General features: G+C 43.3%; 1 protein-coding gene across 8 annotated transcripts in view; it reads left to right on the forward strand.

The window, feature by feature from the left end:
* Positions 1-6654: 6654 nt before the first annotated feature.
* PCCA (propionyl-CoA carboxylase subunit alpha) overlaps positions 6655-18370 on the forward strand; it is a 308554-nt gene continuing 296838 nt past the window's right edge. For 5 of the 8 annotated variants that reach the window (XR_016280158.1, XR_016280157.1, XM_089511216.1 and 2 more), the window contains exon 1: positions 6657-6970. Coding sequence is in view for 6 of the 8 variants with exons in the window: in XM_089511216.1 (XP_089367342.1) it covers positions 6863-6970 (108 nt within the window). In the remaining 2 variants the exon portion in view is untranslated. Of the gene's footprint in view, positions 6971-18370 lie in introns of all 8 variants that reach the window. The other 3 variants (XM_089511218.1, XM_089511213.1, XM_089511214.1) reach the window with 3 other exon arrangements.

Raw genomic sequence — 18370 nt, forward strand, 5'->3', positions numbered from 1 at the left:
GGAAATAATGGCACCACTCTATTTGCTAACTGTAAGACAGACCTCATCACAATTCAAGAAGGATATTGACAAGCTGGAACATGTCTAGAGGAGGGCAACCAAAATGGTGAAAGATCCGGAAACCATGCCCTATGATGAGCAGCTTAGGGAGCTGGGTATGCTTAGTCTGAGGAAGAGGAGGTTAAGAGGTGACATAATAGCCATATTTAAATATTTTAAGAGATGTCATGTTTAGGGTGGAATAAGCTTGTTTTTAGCTGCTCCAGAGACTAGAGCAAGGAGCAATGGGTTCAAACTATAGGAAAAGGGATTCCACTCAAACATTGGGAAGAACTTCCTGATGGTAAGAGCTATTTAACATTGGAATACGTTACCTGGGAGTATGGTGGAGTCTCCTTCTTTGGAGGTTTTTAAACAGACGCTGAATGGCCATCTGTCAGGAGTGCTTTAATTGTGTCTTGCTGCATGGCTGGGGGCTGGACTGGATGGCCCTTGTGGTCTTTTCCAACTCTATGATTCTATGAATTAGCCAGCTCCTGAAGTGTCAAGTGAGTCCATTGACCTTATAGCACCTGCAAAAAATCTGACTGCTCCCCAATGGGATACAGTCGCCTTTCAGTTTGCTACCCAGAATTATTGCACATACTTTGCTGCTGATGCCACTGGGCGACTGCAAACTGGCTGTATCCCGGGTCCCAGGTGCATTTAGGAGGCCACTTTTAAAAGCTGAGAGCTTCCCAGCTTGGAAAGGTGGCCTCCAGAGTGCGGCTGGGACCTGGGATGCAGCCGGAATGCAACTGTCTGGCGGTAGCGGCGCCAAATTACATGCAGTAATTCCCGGCAGCAACCTGAAAGGCAACTGTATCCTGTTGGAGAGCAGTTAGGTGTTTTGTCAGGCAGTAAGGTCTCATGTCACTTCTCCCTCACCTTCCCTCAGGACTCGGCCAGCTCTTCAAGTACTGGCTGGCTGTGTTTTGTTTCCCTTCCTCCTTCCCATGGGAGGAACGCTGGCTTACTGTGGAGGAACCTGCAGCTATATGTCCCTGGCCTTGGCCATCCCCTTTTCTGTCTTGCCTCTCTTCTGTGGTGTCCAGGTCTTGAGGAGAAAAGCAATTTAATAGGGAACCTGGGTAGGCTGGATGAGGGTGCATGGCAGACCAAAGTCTGCAAGTTGAGGATTCTGCTCTCCTGTCATAAACACTTATTTAGGAGTAGAATGCCACTCGGAATTCAAGAAAATATAATTCTCTGTAAATGTGACTATCCTGGAAATTATCCACAAACATTCCTGTTTGTCAGTCAGTTTAATATCAATGGCCACATCCACATTCAAGCTGAGCAGCAAGCCAACTGGTTATGATTATGAGGGCAGTTTAGTTCCTAGTGAGTTAGCCATAAGGTTGTTTTGAAGAGGAATGAAATGAGAAAGCAATGTTATAAAACTAAATTTAGCAGAATCACAGTGGAAGGGGACTGACCTTCTTGGGATAAACTTAAACCAGTGTATGTTTTATTAACCAGATATTGCCAGCGAGCAGGTTTTGATAATAATTAATAGCTTTGTTTCTGTTGCCGGGGGGGGGGGGGTGTTGAAAACTAAAGGGATATCATCATTCTTTCCTTTTCTAAGAGCTTTCTCTGTGAACTGATTGTTATAGATAGCCTTAGTAAAGTAGGTTTGAAGCTCTCAGAAAATACTGACAATAGAGATTATCAGACAGGGGACGAAACATCCTTTTTCTGTCTTTTCCCATTCTTATTGTGCAATCATGAGAAGATTTTCATACAATGTCTCTTTTATCCGGACATTATCCCATCCAGTAAGTGTGATTGATCGCAATCGCATGAAAGACTTTAAAATGATGTCACACAGATCCCATCTTTGAAGCAGCATTGCCTGGCATTTTGCATTAACAGGAGTTCACGTTAATACAATGCTGCTTCAATGATGGGACAATAGCGCTGCAATCTGCAAGCCTTTCACGGGATCATAGTCAAAGATGGGATAAGGATGGAGGAGCAATCCCAGCCTTATCCCATCCCCATGTGATAATCTCCAATACTGATGTAGCCCCATCTAAAGTATCTTTTGTTGGATAGTAGAAAATACGTTTCAATGTGGGAAGGAAGACTTAGCTTGCCTTTATTTTTTCTTCTATGCAGTAGTGGTTGCATGTTAGAGGGGAAGTAAATCAATTTGGGGATGTAGTCTGAACTAAAGGATCCATTTGAGGGTTCAGCAACGTACATAGTTCCTTTCAAGTTCATCCTAAAGTGGATTCAGCGCTCCATTGACTCGGATGCCTCCAGCTGGTCACTGCTTTTGGGTATGGATGTTGAATAATGTCACTGACTGCAGTCACTGTGAACTTCTGAAGCCAACAGAAAGCTGATAACACAAATCTCTTTTACCACCCTTTAGCATTCTGGCTGAGAACTATATGTGACTAAGTTCACCTTAGTTTACCCAAGTGAGGTGACTGTCCCGCAAGCTTAATCATTAATTTTGGAGGCATTCTAGAGCAATCTTGAATGACCGTGAAGACTAGCTAAAACATTTACCTTAACTTCAGTTGTATTGCATAAGAGATATTCTGTGCCAATGATAATGAGGTAGTGGGAGAAAATAACAACTTAGATGGTTGTAGTCTACAGACTACTTGAAAAAGAGTACTCACATGCAGTTCAGTAAATACTTACAGATTTCAGCAGCATACCTGTGGAAGTAATTTGGAGCAGCAGTGTTGGTGATGGTAGCATTTTATCATGTACATATTAACTATTATTTATTAAACTATTTGGATCTAAGATACTTGAAGGATACTTTAAGGATTCTTTCCTTTCTATTGGGTCCACCTGCTCTTTAAGACTTGCACTGAAGAAAGGAGGCCAACACCTCCTCCTGCATTAGAACCCTTTAGCTATTTGAAAGAAAGTCACATTTCTAAGAAATTAGAACTAAGTAATTAAAAGAAACTACTTCCCAGAATCCAGTTAGAGCACTACACCAGTGTAACTAGACTCGCTTCAGGTGGGGAAAGGCAACAGAAATGTTAATGTAGTCCACAAAGAGGTTTGTGGCTCATATATTTAAAATGAGAGCATGAATGTGCAATGTGCCATAATTCCTCTTTCCAAAGTCTAAAATGCTGCAGAAAATCTCCACTGGAGGAATGAACATCATCATGCCTTCTTTTTCCTGGTGTGCCTATTGTCTTTATATTCTTCTTTAGAGTCCCTGCGTTGTGTCCCCTTAATAGAGGACCTTTCCTGCAGTGGCAGCAAAATTCTGGCATTCTTTCCAGATCATTTCCTGGTAGCACCTAGGACTATTTTATTTCAGAGGCTGTTGGATCCCCTTTGAGCTGTTTCTTGCTTCTGCCCGTGTTGTTTCTGCTTGCCTATGAAGTTTATTTTATGGTTTTAATTAGTATGCCAACTGCCTTTTAGTACTTCAGTGCAAAAAGCAGCCTGTGGGTGGCCTGAAAAAATAAAATACAACTTCCTTGGTGTAACTGTGAAGGCTTAGTCCCTTGCTTCTTTTAAAATGTGGTACTGCCAATGTATTCAATTCTCATAATTTTATTTGTTTATTTATTTATTATCCCATCATCTTCTTCTCATGCTGTGACCCAAGGTTGCTTGCAACGTAATTAAATAAAACAGATGATGATGGCTAAAGACACAAGCTATACTAAAGCACAGTTAAGCAAAGTTTAACTAAAACAATAACTGAATAGGGAAAAAAATGTTAATGCACAATGGGGGGAACTAAATTTCTTTCCCGGAAGCCAGTCAGTTATGAAAACCTGCCTGAACTTTTGGTTGCAAAATGAAGAAGAATCCAGACTGCCTTCGATGATCCTTTGTTTTGTGTTAAGAATGTGGTATTTCCTAGAACTGAAAAGGTTGCATCCCATCAGCAATGAGTTTTTTAAAAAGGCATATTTTTGAGCTATCAGAGGTTTTAATTGGTCAGGCCTCCATTTAAGAAATGCTTCAGCTTCCAAACTTTCTCATATGTGAATGGCATCAGTAATGGAACATACGTAATAGTTAAGATCTGAACATGTACAAACAGGGATGCCATATCCCGGTGGCCGCCGGGAAAATCACGCTTTTGGGGGCCCCTCCTGGTCACGGTCTGGTTTGGCCCCAGCCATGCATTGGTCCCGGTTTGGGGCCCGCTCCTGCGGCCATTGCTGCTGCCGCTAATGCGGCTGGCCGCGGCGCCAACCCACCTCCTCCTGCTCTTCTGGAGTGGTGGGCGGGGCAGCGCCAACCCACCTCCTCCTCCTCCGGCTCCGCTTTTTTTGTCCTCGGTGGCGGCAGCGCCACCGCCACCGCCGCCGCACCTCCCACGTGCACGCCCGCGCGCAGGCCTCTGAAGCAGGAGCTCGTCCCCTGCTTTGTTGCCAGCCAGCCATTGGCCAGCGTCAGCAGGGGCCAGGGGCAGCGATCGCGGCCGGCCCCCGCGTGCCTTCCTGGCCTTTAAGGAGGCCTGGGACTCCTTAAAGGCCAGGGAAGAGGGAGGAGGCCGGCAGCGATCGCGGCCGGCTCTCCCTTTCTTTCCTGGCTTCTATGGAGGCTTGAGCCTCCTTAAAGGCCAGGGAAGAGGGAGGAGGCCGGCCGCGATTGCAGCAATCGTGGCCAGCCCCCGCTCTCCTTCCTGGCTTCTAAGGAGGCCTCGGTCTCCTCAGAGGCCAGGAAGGAGGGACACTTTTTTATGTAGGACACTTTTTTTATTAAATGGAGGATGCCCTGTGCCCCTTCCTGGCCTTTAAGGAGGTCTTGGTCGCCTTAGAGGCCGGGAAGGGGCGTGAGGTGTCCTCCATTTAAAAAAAAAAAAAGGGGGGGGGGAAATGGCCTACATTTGAAAATGTTGTCCTACATTTGTCCCGGTCTGGCGGTCCTGACGTATGGCAACCCTATGTACAAAGCACATTTCCTCATCAGTATATATAGGCATCGTGTATGTGTGAGGATGAAGATGAGCCCAGTCTTTTATATGCAGGAAAGGAAGTGGACATTCAAAGAATATATTTATTGAAAAGCATACGAAAGCCAGGGAGCATGTGTGGCTTAATGGTTTTGAGTGTTGGACCATGACTCTAGAGACCAGCTTTTGATTCCCTGCTTCGTCATGGTGACTGTGGGCAAGTCACACTCTCTGAGCCTCAGAGGAAGGCCATGGCAAACCCCCTCTGAACAAATCTTGGCAATAAAACCCCATGACCCTTTATGACCTCAGTGTTGGCATCAGTCGGAAATGACTTGCATGGATCAACAAATATTCCAGGAGTTCTGCATTTATGGCTGCATGTTTACTTCAAGCCCTTTCCGATTTATGCCAACCTGAAGGTGACCCTATCTCACAAAGTTTTCTGGGGCTGAGAGTGTGTGACTCAGCCAAGTGTGGATTTCCGTGGCCAAGAGGGGAATCGAACCCAGGTCTCCAGAGTCTCTCAGACCACATTGTTGTTGCCTTCAGGTCGTTTCTAACTTATGAAGACCCTAAGGCAAACTTCTCATGGGGTTTTCTTGGCAAGTTTCTTCAGAGCAGGCTTGCATCTGACAGCAGCCATCCTCTGAGGATGAAAGAGCATTATTTGGCCAAGCGGGTTTCCATGGCTAAGCCAGGATTCGAACCCTAGTCTCCAGAGTCACAGCCCCAAACTGGCTCCTGTCAAACCCCTTTGCTCCACCTTGACTGTTCTAGGGATTGCAGATGGGTTGAAAGAGCCCTTGTGCCCAGGATTACAGTACATAATTTGATTACAAAAATATATAAATGGTTGAGATTTGGAAATGAGGGGAGGACAAGTGAAGAAGGGACATATGGTGAAATTAGCAGAAAACATTGGTTCCCCAATTTATTTATGTTATTTATTTCAAAGAACGCGGACGAAGGGTTTAAAAAGTAAGTTTTGTGTTTGATGTGAAAGAAAAAGTTTGATAAAATTATGTAAAGATGGCATTTGACACTTGATAACTCTTTCAAAGAGTCGTGTAGAAATGGACATTCAAAGGTCTGAAGTGTCTTAGTGATTTGAGTGTTGGACTATGACTTTGGAGACCAAGGTTCGAATCCTGGCCCAGCCTGGGTGGCTCTTGGCCAAGTCACACTCTCAGCCTCCTCAGGGGAAGGCAATGGCAAACCCTCTCTGAAGAAACCTGCCAAGAAACCTCATGACAGGGTCCCCATAAATTGGAAATGACTTCAATACTACATTCTTAAAACGGGGGCTAGGTCGCTTTAACTGCTCTGGCTGCCTCCTGTTGCATTTTGGGATTTGTGGTTTACGAAGGGGCATTTAGACTATTCAGCCAGAGAGCTCTTAAGCCTCACTGAACTACAAGCCCCACAATGCAACAGGAGGCAGCCAGACCAGTTAAAGCGACCTAGGGGCGTTTTAAGAATGTAGGGCGATATATAGTCTAACGAAGGCACACGCAGCAGCAGACTTGATTCAGTGGTTCTCAACCTTTGGTCTTATTATCGATGGTGTGGACTCCAATTCCCAGAAGCCCAAGCAAAGGCAGCTAATAGGAAGGGATTGTGGGAGATGAAGTCCAAGGCAATCCAGAGGCGCAAAGGTTGAGAACCTCCCTGACAGGAGGGAGCTCCGCCCATCGGGAGCCCCGCTCACAGCGCCCCTCAAGTCCCCGCCTCCGTCCGCGAGACACAAACCGTCGCCCGCGAGAGGAAGCGCGAGGCCCGGAGGAGGGAGAGGGGCGGGCCTGGAACGCGCCTGTCAGTCACCGGCCAAGAGCGGCCTCTGATTGGTGGAGAGGACGTGAGGTGAAAGGGCGGCCCGGGCGGCCAGAGGAGCTTTGAGGCTGAAGCTGAGGCGAAGCCGGGATGATGGCGGCAGCAGCGACGGCGGCAGTGGCGGCCTCTCTGGGGCGGAGTGGCGCCTGGCAGCAGCGGCAAGGCAAGGCCCTGGGACGCCTCTTCGTGGCCCGGACGGTGAGGCGGGGAGGGGGTTCGCGTTAGAGACAGCGCGGGGAGACAGGGAGGGAGGGCCCTGGGTCACGACGCGTGTCAGGGCAGCAAGCGGGACACGTGTACTGCTTCCATACCGGACGCGTGTCTGCTCCTGCCTTGCCTGCTTGCATACGGAAGACACGTCTGTCCCTGGTCTGCATTCAGACGGGACACGTGTCTGCTCCTGCCCTCTGGGTTTCCATGCTGGATAGGTGCCAGCTGGTTTGCATACGGAAGACACGTCTGTCCCTGGTCTGCATTCAGACGGGACACGTGTCTGCTCCTGCCCTGGAAGGCGACCAAAATGTTGAAGGGTCTGGAAACCATTCCCTATGAGGAACGACTCAGGGATCTGGGGCTGTTTAGCCTGGAGAAGAGAAGGTTAAGAGGTGATAAGATAGCCCTGTTTAAATACTTGAAGTGATGTCATATTGAGGAGGGAGCAAGCTTGTTTTCTGCTGCTCCAGAGAATAGGACCTGGAACACTGGATGCAAGCTACAGGAAAAGAGATTCCACCTCAATATTAGGAGGAACTTCCTGACAGTAAGGGCTGTTCGACAGTGGAATGCACTCCTTCCTCGGAGGGTGATAGAGTCTCCTTCCTTGGAGGTCTTTAAACAGAGGCTGGATGGCCATCTGTCAATGGGATGCTTTGACTGAGAGTTCCTGCATGGCAGAATGGGGTTGGACTGGATGGCCCTTGGGGTCTCCCCCATCTCTATGTTTCTATGATTCCTGTCCTGCATTCATACGGAATCCATGCCGCCTCCTCCTCCTCCTCCTCCTCCTCCTCCTCCTCCTCCTCCTCCTCCTCCTTGTCGCTTGCCTTCTGTTTCAGAGCTGAGTCTTTATACATCAGTTGTTGCACAGGTAATTTCCGAAGGAACGTCTCACAGTATTTCCAATGGAAAGCCTTTCTGTTATTGCACCATCTACACTCCTGCAGTCCTGTTGACGTGTGGATGTTGGTAGAAGGAGCCAGAACTCATGAAAGCAATACATATTGAGTGCCTCCTATTCAGAATTCCCAAATACTCCAAAACGGCTGAAATAGTGATGCCTTTGCTTTCTGATGGTTCAGTGTATACGATAAGGGAGCAAGAGAGCATGGTCCATGCTGTCTAATAATAACAATCACAGTGACCATTTCTCTAAGATGCCACAGATGCTGGCGAAACGTCAGGAATAAACTCTTCTAGAACATGGCCACATAGCCCAAAAAACCCACAAAAAGCTATAGATGTCTACTTCAACAATGACGACAACGATGATGATAATAATAATAACAATAATAATAGATCAGTGCAATTGGCTGGTGCTGGTCGTGTGTTTGTGTAGGCCTTCCCAAAGTGCGTTTGTGTGCTCTGTCCAGTCCTTGTGGGGTGCATGGCACATGTCAGTCTTTGAGAGGTGATTATGCGTTCAATCTACGAAACAAGAAACACACTGAGGCCCAGGCATATGTGAGAGCTCCCTCCACTAACAGACTCTGGGGATGGGACCCTTTTAATGATTTTATTAACTGATGAATTGCAGTCAAGGTATGGAAAAGGCTGGGGAGTAAATCTTGTGTGTATGTGTCCATGTGGGAATGGGGTGTGTGTCTGAATTTCCACCTTGGTGCATATGTGTATAACCCTTTTGGTTTGGTTGCTGTGTATTTTTAACAGTTTATCTGCTGTTACAGTTTGCTTTGACTTCTTATTCCATGGATTCATCTCTATGTTTATAAATCCTTCTTCTGAACTTGTTCAGCTGCTGTGACTGACTTGTTTGTGGAAGCATTTGCATAGGCAAGCAGCTCTGTTAAAATTAAACTTCAAGCTGCAGGCAATAAGTACGGTTTTTAACTACTGTCAGAGGTAAGGGCTTTGTTAGAAAGGGGGCGAGAGCAAACCTTTGTCCCCCTGAACTCTCTCATTGTCTGATTTGCACACATTTACATCCAGACTAGAAACTGCTGTCATTTGACACACTTATCCAGACACGCTTCATACTGTAAAGTGGTGCTAGAGATCTAAGAGGATGATGCAGCTACTTGCTGTATTAAGGGAGTGCGGTTGGATATTAGTGCCTTGGTAATTGCAAGGTGGTGAGGGGTAGTAATTATGAGGAAGAAGACAAATGTACTGAAGTGCAAGGATGGATGGGCCTGCTTTGTACAGCACTCTACGCTTCATCACATATTACCATGCCAAAGTGCCAGTCGACCAAAAGCTGAGAGAGCTGTGATCAGATCTCCTGAATTTAGTCTGCAGCAACCAAGAGGATGATCCAAATTGGTGCTAGTCAAAGTGGTTGATGCATGGACTGGTGCTGCCCCCCCCCCCAAAGACTTTCTAGGAAAGAAAGAAACAGTGCTAGCCAGTGGGCACAAACATGGCAATGGTTCCTGCCACTCTGGAAGAAATGGTCCTCCCATCAGATAGCTTGGGATGCACTGCTCTGCATCAAACGTCTTCACTGTGTCTCTTGCAGGTGTACTGGAATACAGCTGTCATACCCAGCCACCATGGGCAAACTGGGTAGGATGATAGTGTGATTTGTGACCTTTCCTTTATGTGTCTCCCCTCCCAAGATTCAGTCATGAATCCGGTTTGGTGCATTTTGTCCTTATCTTTAAGATTTAAAGCTTCATGAAGCTGCCAAATAAGACTAAATTCAGGAGATCTGATCACAGCTCTCTCAGCTTTTCATCTGGCTTGGTCAATTGGCACTTTTGCATGGTAATATGTGAGGAAGCGTAGACTGCTGTACAAAGCAGGCCCATCCATCCTTCTTTGCACTTCATGAGCTCAACGAATAGTCTGGGCGTGCTTAATGTTACAGTAGTGTTTTTGTAGTTTTCAACAATCTATGGTAAAATTGTTTTCATTACATTTTTTCCCTCGTACCAGAAAGATCAATGCGTTATGCAAGACAAGAAAAAAAGAGAAAATAAAGTCTAAGAAATAGCAATAATTAGAATATAGTGATCAGTAGAAAAGTAAAGCAAAGGTAGATTTTAAAGTAACGTGGGCTGTCCCAATGTATCCTTGGATAAGTTGGCAAGTTAATTTGGTGGAGGAAAACCGTTCTAAGCCTTCCATGGAAGATTATACAGCATTTTATAATTATTGTGTAAATAAGTCTCTTTCATCAAGACATATTGTTGAATATTGGAATATAATGTGCACAATGTTTATGATAAAATGACAGCTTCAATATGGCAATAAATTAAATCATGTCTGTATTGTATAGTGCAATGTCACCATTTCTGTGGCTCGACAAGAAATTGCCATCATGCTGTGATCTCATTAAGGGACATCTTTTACATCAAGTCTCCTTTAAGTACTCCTTCGGTTTTTACTTGTTTGTGGCAAATTGAAGCCCCATTCTCACTAGCCCAGTGATGGTGAACCTTTTGGAGGCCGAGTGCCCAAACTGCAACCCAAAACCCACTTATTTATTGCAAAGTGCCATGTCCCTCTGGCTTTCTAGTAACAAACTCTGGCAAACTCTGTGCTGGGGTGACAGCACATGTGCCCACAGAGAGGGCTCTGAGTGCCACCTTTGGCACGCGTGCCATAGGTTCGCCATCACTGCACTAGCCCATTTGCCCTGGATAGAATTGGGTAGATCCGGTTGCTTCCATACTGAATTAACCCAGTTACAAGTGCCCACAACCCTTTGCCTCTATCGGGGCAATTTGAAGTTCACGTTTGTAGTACCACTTTAAAATGGAGCCTCCTTTGTTGTCAATCAAATTCACTTCCGCTTTCGTCAAATGTGACATATCCTACAGCCATTGGCCAACCAAATGGGTGCATTCCCCCCTCCTTTAAAAAAAAACCTGATGGCAGTGTGCACATATTCTGTCAACTTGTCATATTTAAAAATCTCCAAGTGTGTGTGTGTTGTGTGTATTTGGGTCATTACAGATTATGGCAACCCTAAAACGACCCCATCCTGAGTTTTTCTTGGCAAGATTGGTTCTGAGGAGATTTGCCATTGCCTTTCCCCTGAGGCTGAGAGAATGGGACTCCCCCAAAGTCATGGGTTTCCACAGCCTTCCCTCTGAATGCCAACCTCTAGCTTCCTCTTCGTTTCCAGCCCAGCATTTCCTCCTCTTTGGAACCTCTTCCCTTCCTTTCAAGCCTAATGCCACCTCCAAAACCCTTGCCTCTCCCCCCCCCCAATGCAATCCGCTTCCCTTCCAGCCCAAAGCATGTGCATAATCTGTCACAATAATAATAATAATAATAATAATAACTCACTCCAGAGTGCCATCTCTCCTTACATATGTAGCAAAAGCATTCACACATAGTATCAATTTGCCAAATTTAAAAGGAAACACAAGCATTCGCATATTATGTCACACGCACACACAAAATAATTTTTTAAAAATGCCACTTGCAAAGTGAGGAGCCATGCCAGCAGCAAGCAAACAAAAGGGAAATGTAGCACAAGCAGACACATTCGATCAATATGTATCAACCTCTAGAACAAGCATTCACATAATCTGTCAAAAATAAAAATATGAGAGAGAGAGAGAGAGAGAGAGAGAGAGAGAGCTTCCTGTGAGAGGGAGGCATGTTCCTCCCTCTGCCCTAAATCCCTCCCCTGAACTTGACCCGATCATGACCGGGGCCAAGTTCACATTTGCCGGCAGCAGGGAAGAACCGGGTTTTCCAAAAAGAAACGGGAAATAATCCACTTTAGGAAAAAACGCTCTAAGGGGGATTTGCCCTGGATCGGGTGTGCAAGACCCTAATTCAGATGTGTTTAAGCTGGTGCCAATGGGAACTTCCAGCTTTTAATCTGGGTTACAATTTGGTACAAAAGGTAGTCTGAATGGTCCCTGAGGTGCCCCCCCCCCCCCCCCAGTTTTTCAGGACTCAGATTTCTTAAAATGGAAAAAAAAAGAAATCAGAAGAGGACAGACTTCAAATTTGTAGGATCCTCTTCTCCTCCTCCTTTTTTTTACTCAAACACTTCAGGTGGAGCCAAATTTAGACTAATTGTAGGTGGCATAGTTAGGTGCAAAATGATGACTAAGGAGACCGAATCTATTGCCTGATGTGTCCCATGAGTAATTCAGTGGGGTGACCTGAATATACTGTTTTAAGCTCAAATTTGCACATACTGTAAGTGCACACACCAGAGATTCTAACACACAACTTTAATATCGGTCACCATAAGTGGACAAACACCTAGTCACAGGCAACTAATTGACACTCACATTTTAAAAGTGAAGAACACTGATTCAAAGATGTGGTGATTAGAAAACAAACAACCTTGGGATTTTACAAAACAACAAGTTGTGACTGCATTCAGACTTTTATTTTATAAGCTGGCCAGTGCTGGGACCCAGAGATATGCAATTTACTAATGGGCCAGACGACTACTGTAGCTTCCAACTGTCCCAGTTTATCAAGATCTTGATTAATGCTCCACCCTCCCCACGTTTTCAACGGGTTTTAAAATGTCCCAGCTTTTCTCCCTGCTTTCAGCCTTTGCTCTCTGCTTACTTCATTTTCTTTAAACTAAGTTCAAAGTTGTAAAAGTAGCTTGTAGTCCGTTAACTCAGCAGGGAGGGGAGGAGAAAAGGGGAAAGACTCTTGTTCTTCCCAGTAGGCTCAGCAAAAGCAAACCACTGCAGCTTCTCCTAGGCTGTGTGTTCATCCCAGTCTGTCCCTGTTTTCATCTTTGAAATGTCAGAGAGTATGAAGTGCCGTCTTCACCTTACTATAATTGTTGTTGAACAACCATAATCATATACCTTTGCTGATCTAGTGGAGATTGCATATAGTTCTACTAGTTGGTCCTGATCTACTTTCTGCTTGATCCGTCTTGGATTATAATCAATTTCTGTAGATTCTGTATGTCTCCAGTTAATTTCTTAGATGAGGAATAAGATTATTTTTTTTTGCTTTTCAGGTGTGAGTGCTGTTGGTTACATAGCCATAGTGGTAACACATAAGAACAAGACACATGTATCAAGTAGGTTTGAGGATATCCCAAAGTTTGTAGACAATGTATTTTATTTTATGGGAGAAAGGGCCCTACAAATAGCTCAGTTTAGACTCAGAAGGCTCAATAGGCTGGAAGTGTTGGGTGAGATGTACTTGCCCTGCACTCCTGCCCCTAGATTAGTTGCTACCTTCAGGTGCAGGTGTACCTCAAACAGTAAAACATTGGCAGCCATTCCTACTTTGTGGGCTGAGAGGGACTGGAGAACTAAAATGAGTTTTAGTTTTTAGTTTTAGTGAACACATCAGAGATTCTAACACACAATTCTAATATCTGTCAGCAGAAGTGGACAAAGACCTACCTACTCAGAGATCTTTGTTGAAAAGACTATGATGAAAGTGAATGTGCAGATCCATCCTGAAAGCTTTCTTGCTTATAATATCATGGAATAGATCAGAGGCTGGGGGAAGGACTAGAATCTTTGGATAACTAAAACTGCCAACTGCCTGAACAGATCTGGAGAAAAGATTTGGAGAACTGCTTTGGTTATTTGAGCTGTTTATATTATAGTGACAGAAGTCACTGTAGGGTCATTAAAATGTCAGTAAGATTCTTTCATATACTGACATACTTTTTGGAAGAAAAAATATCTCAAATTACTAAACATTTAAGCTTTTCAGGTTAACCCAAATCCTGTACAGATGTATCGGCCTGTTAATATAAACAACCACTGAAATTTGAGAGTTAAATATTTTAAAATTGTATAAACTAACCTGTTTACATCAAGTCCTAGGTTTGCTAAGAACACCTCATCTTCCTGATTCTTATGTAGCCTTTTGACTATCGAAAAGTAAGCTGTAAAGGGCAAAACAACATTTAGTGGCAAATCTTTCCTCTTGGCAGGTGGGTGGGAAGGAAAGTAAAATAAATTGAAAGCAAGTCATGCAGTATCCAGTAAGAAGGAAACAATTGGTTTGTTCCTTTTTCTTCTTGGTTACAAGTCTTGATTGTTACATAGATTGTTATATAGATTGTATCTCCCTTATCCAAAGTGCATGGGGCCAGAAGTGTTTTGGATTTTGAAATATTTGCATATACATAATAAGGAATCTTTAAGATGAGACCCAAGTTTAAACATGAAATGAATTTATGTTTTGTATACACCTTATACACATAGCCTGAAGATAATTTTATACAATATTTTAAATAATTTTGTGCATAAAACAAAGTTTCTTTACACTGAACCATCAGAAAGCAAAAATGTTACTATCTCAGCAACTGCAGGATTGTAGATGTTACAATAAGAGAAAGATTTTTCATTTGAAATACAGTAGAGTCCCGATTATCCAACATAAATGGGCCGACTGATCATCGGATAAGCAAAAATGTCAGATAATCCAATGATGGCATGTGCCACCATTGGGTATAGAAGGCATTGACGACAGAAGGAAGCTAAGCCGCGCCAAGAAGGGGCCTGGGGTGACGGCCCGCACCTCTCCTTGGCGCGGCTTGGACTCCTTCTCTCCGAAGGGAGTCTGAGGACTCCCTTCAGAGAGAAGGAAGCTATGCCTTGCGGAGAAGAGGCCTGGGCTGACAGCCCGTGCCTCTCCTCGGTGTGGCTTGGACTCCTTCTCTCCGGGCGGTCGGCCCAGGCCTCTCCTCAGCGCGGCTTAGCTTTCTTCTCTCTGAAGGGAGTCCTTGGACTCCCTTCGGAGAGAAGGAGTTCAAGCCCAGGCCTCTTCTCGGAGGCTTGGTTTTCCTCAGTCCAAAGGGAGTCCGCAGACTCCCTTTGGGCTGAGGAAAACCGTGGCATTATCCGACGTCTCATGGTTCTTCATGAGCACAGACACACGCTCACGAAGAACTATGAGATGTTGGATAATCCGGAAGTTGGATAACCGAGACTCGGATAGCCGAGACTCTACTGTACTGTGAAATATTCCTTCAGAAACAATCTGTGGAACAACTTGTTGGTTTATGCAATGCAAGGGCCTCATTGTCTCTCATTTAATTTCCTATTTCATATGCTTCAGTCCAGGCTAGAAACCATGTACTGTAGTTGAGGCCAAGAGTTACACCTGAAGAGCTGATCTGAATGTGAATTGTGTCTGCAAACAAGGACAGATTTCAATACTACTTCTTGAAGAAAATTTTGGCCCCAAAGAAAATTTCTGCAATGGCAGAATGAAAAACAAAATTATTCAAGAGATGAAGAGCTGAAAGCTGTATTTGAGTGGAAGATTATAAATGTTACTATTTAGAGTTTGTATACTTCCAATGATATGATGAGCTGCCCAGAATGGGAAAAGGATGCTTATTACTGTGTATGAGAGCCAGCATGGTGTAGTGGTTTGAGCATTGGACTATGACACTGGAGACCAGGGTTTGAATCCCCTCTCAGCCATGGGAATCCACTGGGTGATGCAAGTCACACTTTCTCAGCCTTAGAGCAAGGCAAATATAAAGGCAAACCACCTTCAGAACAAATCTTGTCAAAGAAATTCTGTGATAGGTTCTTCCTAGGGTCTCCATACTTGAAGGCACACAACAACAAAGTACAGGTTGAGTCTCCCTTATCTGAAATGCTTGGGACTAGAGGTGCTTTGGATTTTAGATTATTTTGGATTTTTGATTACCCATATTTGCATATATACATAATGAGATGTCTTGGAAGTGGGACCCAAGTCTAAACACAAAATTCATTCGTGTTTCATATATGCCTTATGTGCATAGCTCGAAAGTAATTTTATACATAATATTTTAAAATAATTTTGTGCATGAAGCAATGTTTGTGTACATTGAACCATCAGAAAGCAAAGGTATACGTAACTATTGCAGCTACACATGAAAAATGTTTTTGGAATACTTTGGATTTCGAAATTCTGGATAAGGGAGACTCAACCCTGTATTGTGTCTGGTATGAATATGAAAAATTACAAAGGTAGATTAGTAGCTGGTATCGTAAGTGCAATGGCAAAATTGATAAAAACATGCAACTAGTTTTTGATGTCTTGGGACAAGGACAGGTTTTCAGTTTGTCTTCTATGAAACTTTTTTAACTGACAGGAATTTAAAAAAACTAATATTTTCAGCGTCTTTAAAACAATTGAAGCATTTTTTTTAAAAAAAGTGGTATTAGTAAACCTAGGCTGCATTTGCACTGCAAATATAATCCAGTTTGACACCACTTTAACTGCCATGGCTCAGTGCTGTGGAAGTCTGGGAACTGTAGTTTTGTGCAAGATTGGCTGCATCCATGCTGCAGAAATAATCCAGTTTAACACCATTTTAACTGCCACAGCTCAATGCTATATGATTCTGGGAATTGTAGTTTTTGTGAAACATTAGTCATTTCTGTCAGAGAGCTTTGGTGCCACAACAAACTACAATTTCCAGAATTCCATTACATTGAGCAATTGCTCAATGGATTAGCCATTAACTGGATAATCCAATAACTGGATTATTTGTGCAGTGTGGATGCAGCCCCAGGGAGACCAGGGGAGGAATCCCCACTCATCATGGAAACCCACTGAGTACTTTGAGCAAGTCACACTATCTCAGCCTTAGAGGAAGGCAAACCCACAAATCTTGCCAAGAAAATCTATGATAGGTTGGCCTTAGGGTTGCCATGAGTTGGAAACAACAAGAATAGCATAGTACTGTAAACAGATCTCATTGAGACCCACCTATAATCTTGGTAATTTCATTTTATAATATATTAGGCAGTTATCTTGACAGGTTGGTGATTTCAACACGTAGTTTTAACAGGTATTGTATTGGCTTGTAGATGGAAAAGAACCCTTCTTTCCTTACAATTCCTTCTATAGAAGTGGTTTTTAACCTATATTGGGTCACATATTTCTTTTAGAATTGGAAGGAAGCTATAGAACCCCTCCCCAGAAAAAAGCACATAAACACATAAGTGTTCATTCAATTTAATTTATTGTATTGGAAACCGATCTCCTTCACAAAATCTGTCAATTAACATAACTTGTACCATGGCCAAATTAGTTTGTCATATAAAGCTACAATATCTGTTTTCTTCTGTCTATTATATTTTAGAATTTAGTGTATGAACTTTTGAAATAAGTGCCCTTTTAAAGGTAGTCTTTATCAAATGTAGTGATTAAGTTGTCTTAGCTATGTAGCGAGATTTTTCTGGTATTGTAAAATAGTGTGCTTATCAGTACATTACTCTGAAATTCATCCTCTATAATGTTCAATACAGCTGTGAATATTACTATATGTAATTTGTGTATAAATGCAGAAACTTGTTAGCATTACATAGAATCATAGAGTTAGAAGAGACTATAAGGGCCATCCAGTTCAACCCCTTGCCATGCAGGAACTCACAATCAAAGCACCCCTGACAGATGGTCATCCAGCCTCTGTTTAAAGACTTCCAAAAAAGGAGACTGCTTAGAGGTGGGCTCTACTGATTTCATAGAGGAGTTGCTCCTACTAAAGTGTGTACTGTATATGATTGCAGCTTATATTTATTTACCATGTGAATCTCAGCTTTTTCTTAAATATTTTAGTCTTATGGTTGTGATAAAATATGTGGAGAGAACCAGCATGGGGTAGTGGTTTGAGTGTTGGATTATGACTGGAGACCAGGGTTTGATTCCCAATTTGGCCATGAAACCCACTGGGTGACCTTTGGCAAGTCACTCTCCTTTGGTCTCAGAGGAAGGCAGAAAGAAACAAATCTTGCTAAGAAAACTCCATGATAGGTTTGCCTTAGGGTTGCCATAAATCGAAAATTACTTGAAGGCACACAGCAGCAACAACACTCCAAAAATAGCTGGATAGCAGTTGGTGAATCCTCAGAGTCTGAAGTAGCATTTCCAGTGCTCAGGGAAGGATTTAATTGGCCTCTCTAGTTCATTGCCCTTCCCCACATCTAGCAGTAGCAAAATTAAGTTATACAAACAAAAGAAATATATACTCATTTGCAGAATTTATAGTGATTGCAGAATTTGGCTGCCAAATTCTAATTTTGAGTTGTTTGAAAAACACACAGCCATAGTATTTGCATTCGGTAAAGCAGTTGCCAGTCAGAAATACTGTTTTAGAGATGAAGAATTTTAGGTTTAGTTAGTCCTCTGTGTTATAATAAACATATAAACAAACGATCATATAAATATAGAATATAAATAAAATAGGACACAAATCACCAATTTTTTCTTTTATAATAGTAGCAAAGATATTAATAATGACATGTAAAAATAAAGAAAAGCAAACAAAGAAATAAAAACAAGTTAGCTAAATATACTAATTTTGGAAATCCACAAGAGCAGAGGTTAAGAAACTGTCAAGAGTTGAGGAGGAAGTTGGTATGCCAGGAGTTTTGAATGAAAACAAAAGTAAGATAGTAAGAAGGTAAGAGTGGAGGAAGAGAATGAATGATATTTAGTTGATGATGGTTG

This window comes from Sceloporus occidentalis, unplaced genomic scaffold (genome assembly GCF_023333645.1).
Source record: "Sceloporus occidentalis isolate IW3139 unplaced genomic scaffold, rSceOcc1.0.p SCAF_2, whole genome shotgun sequence".
Classification (NCBI taxonomy): Eukaryota; Metazoa; Chordata; class Lepidosauria; order Squamata; family Phrynosomatidae; genus Sceloporus; species Sceloporus occidentalis.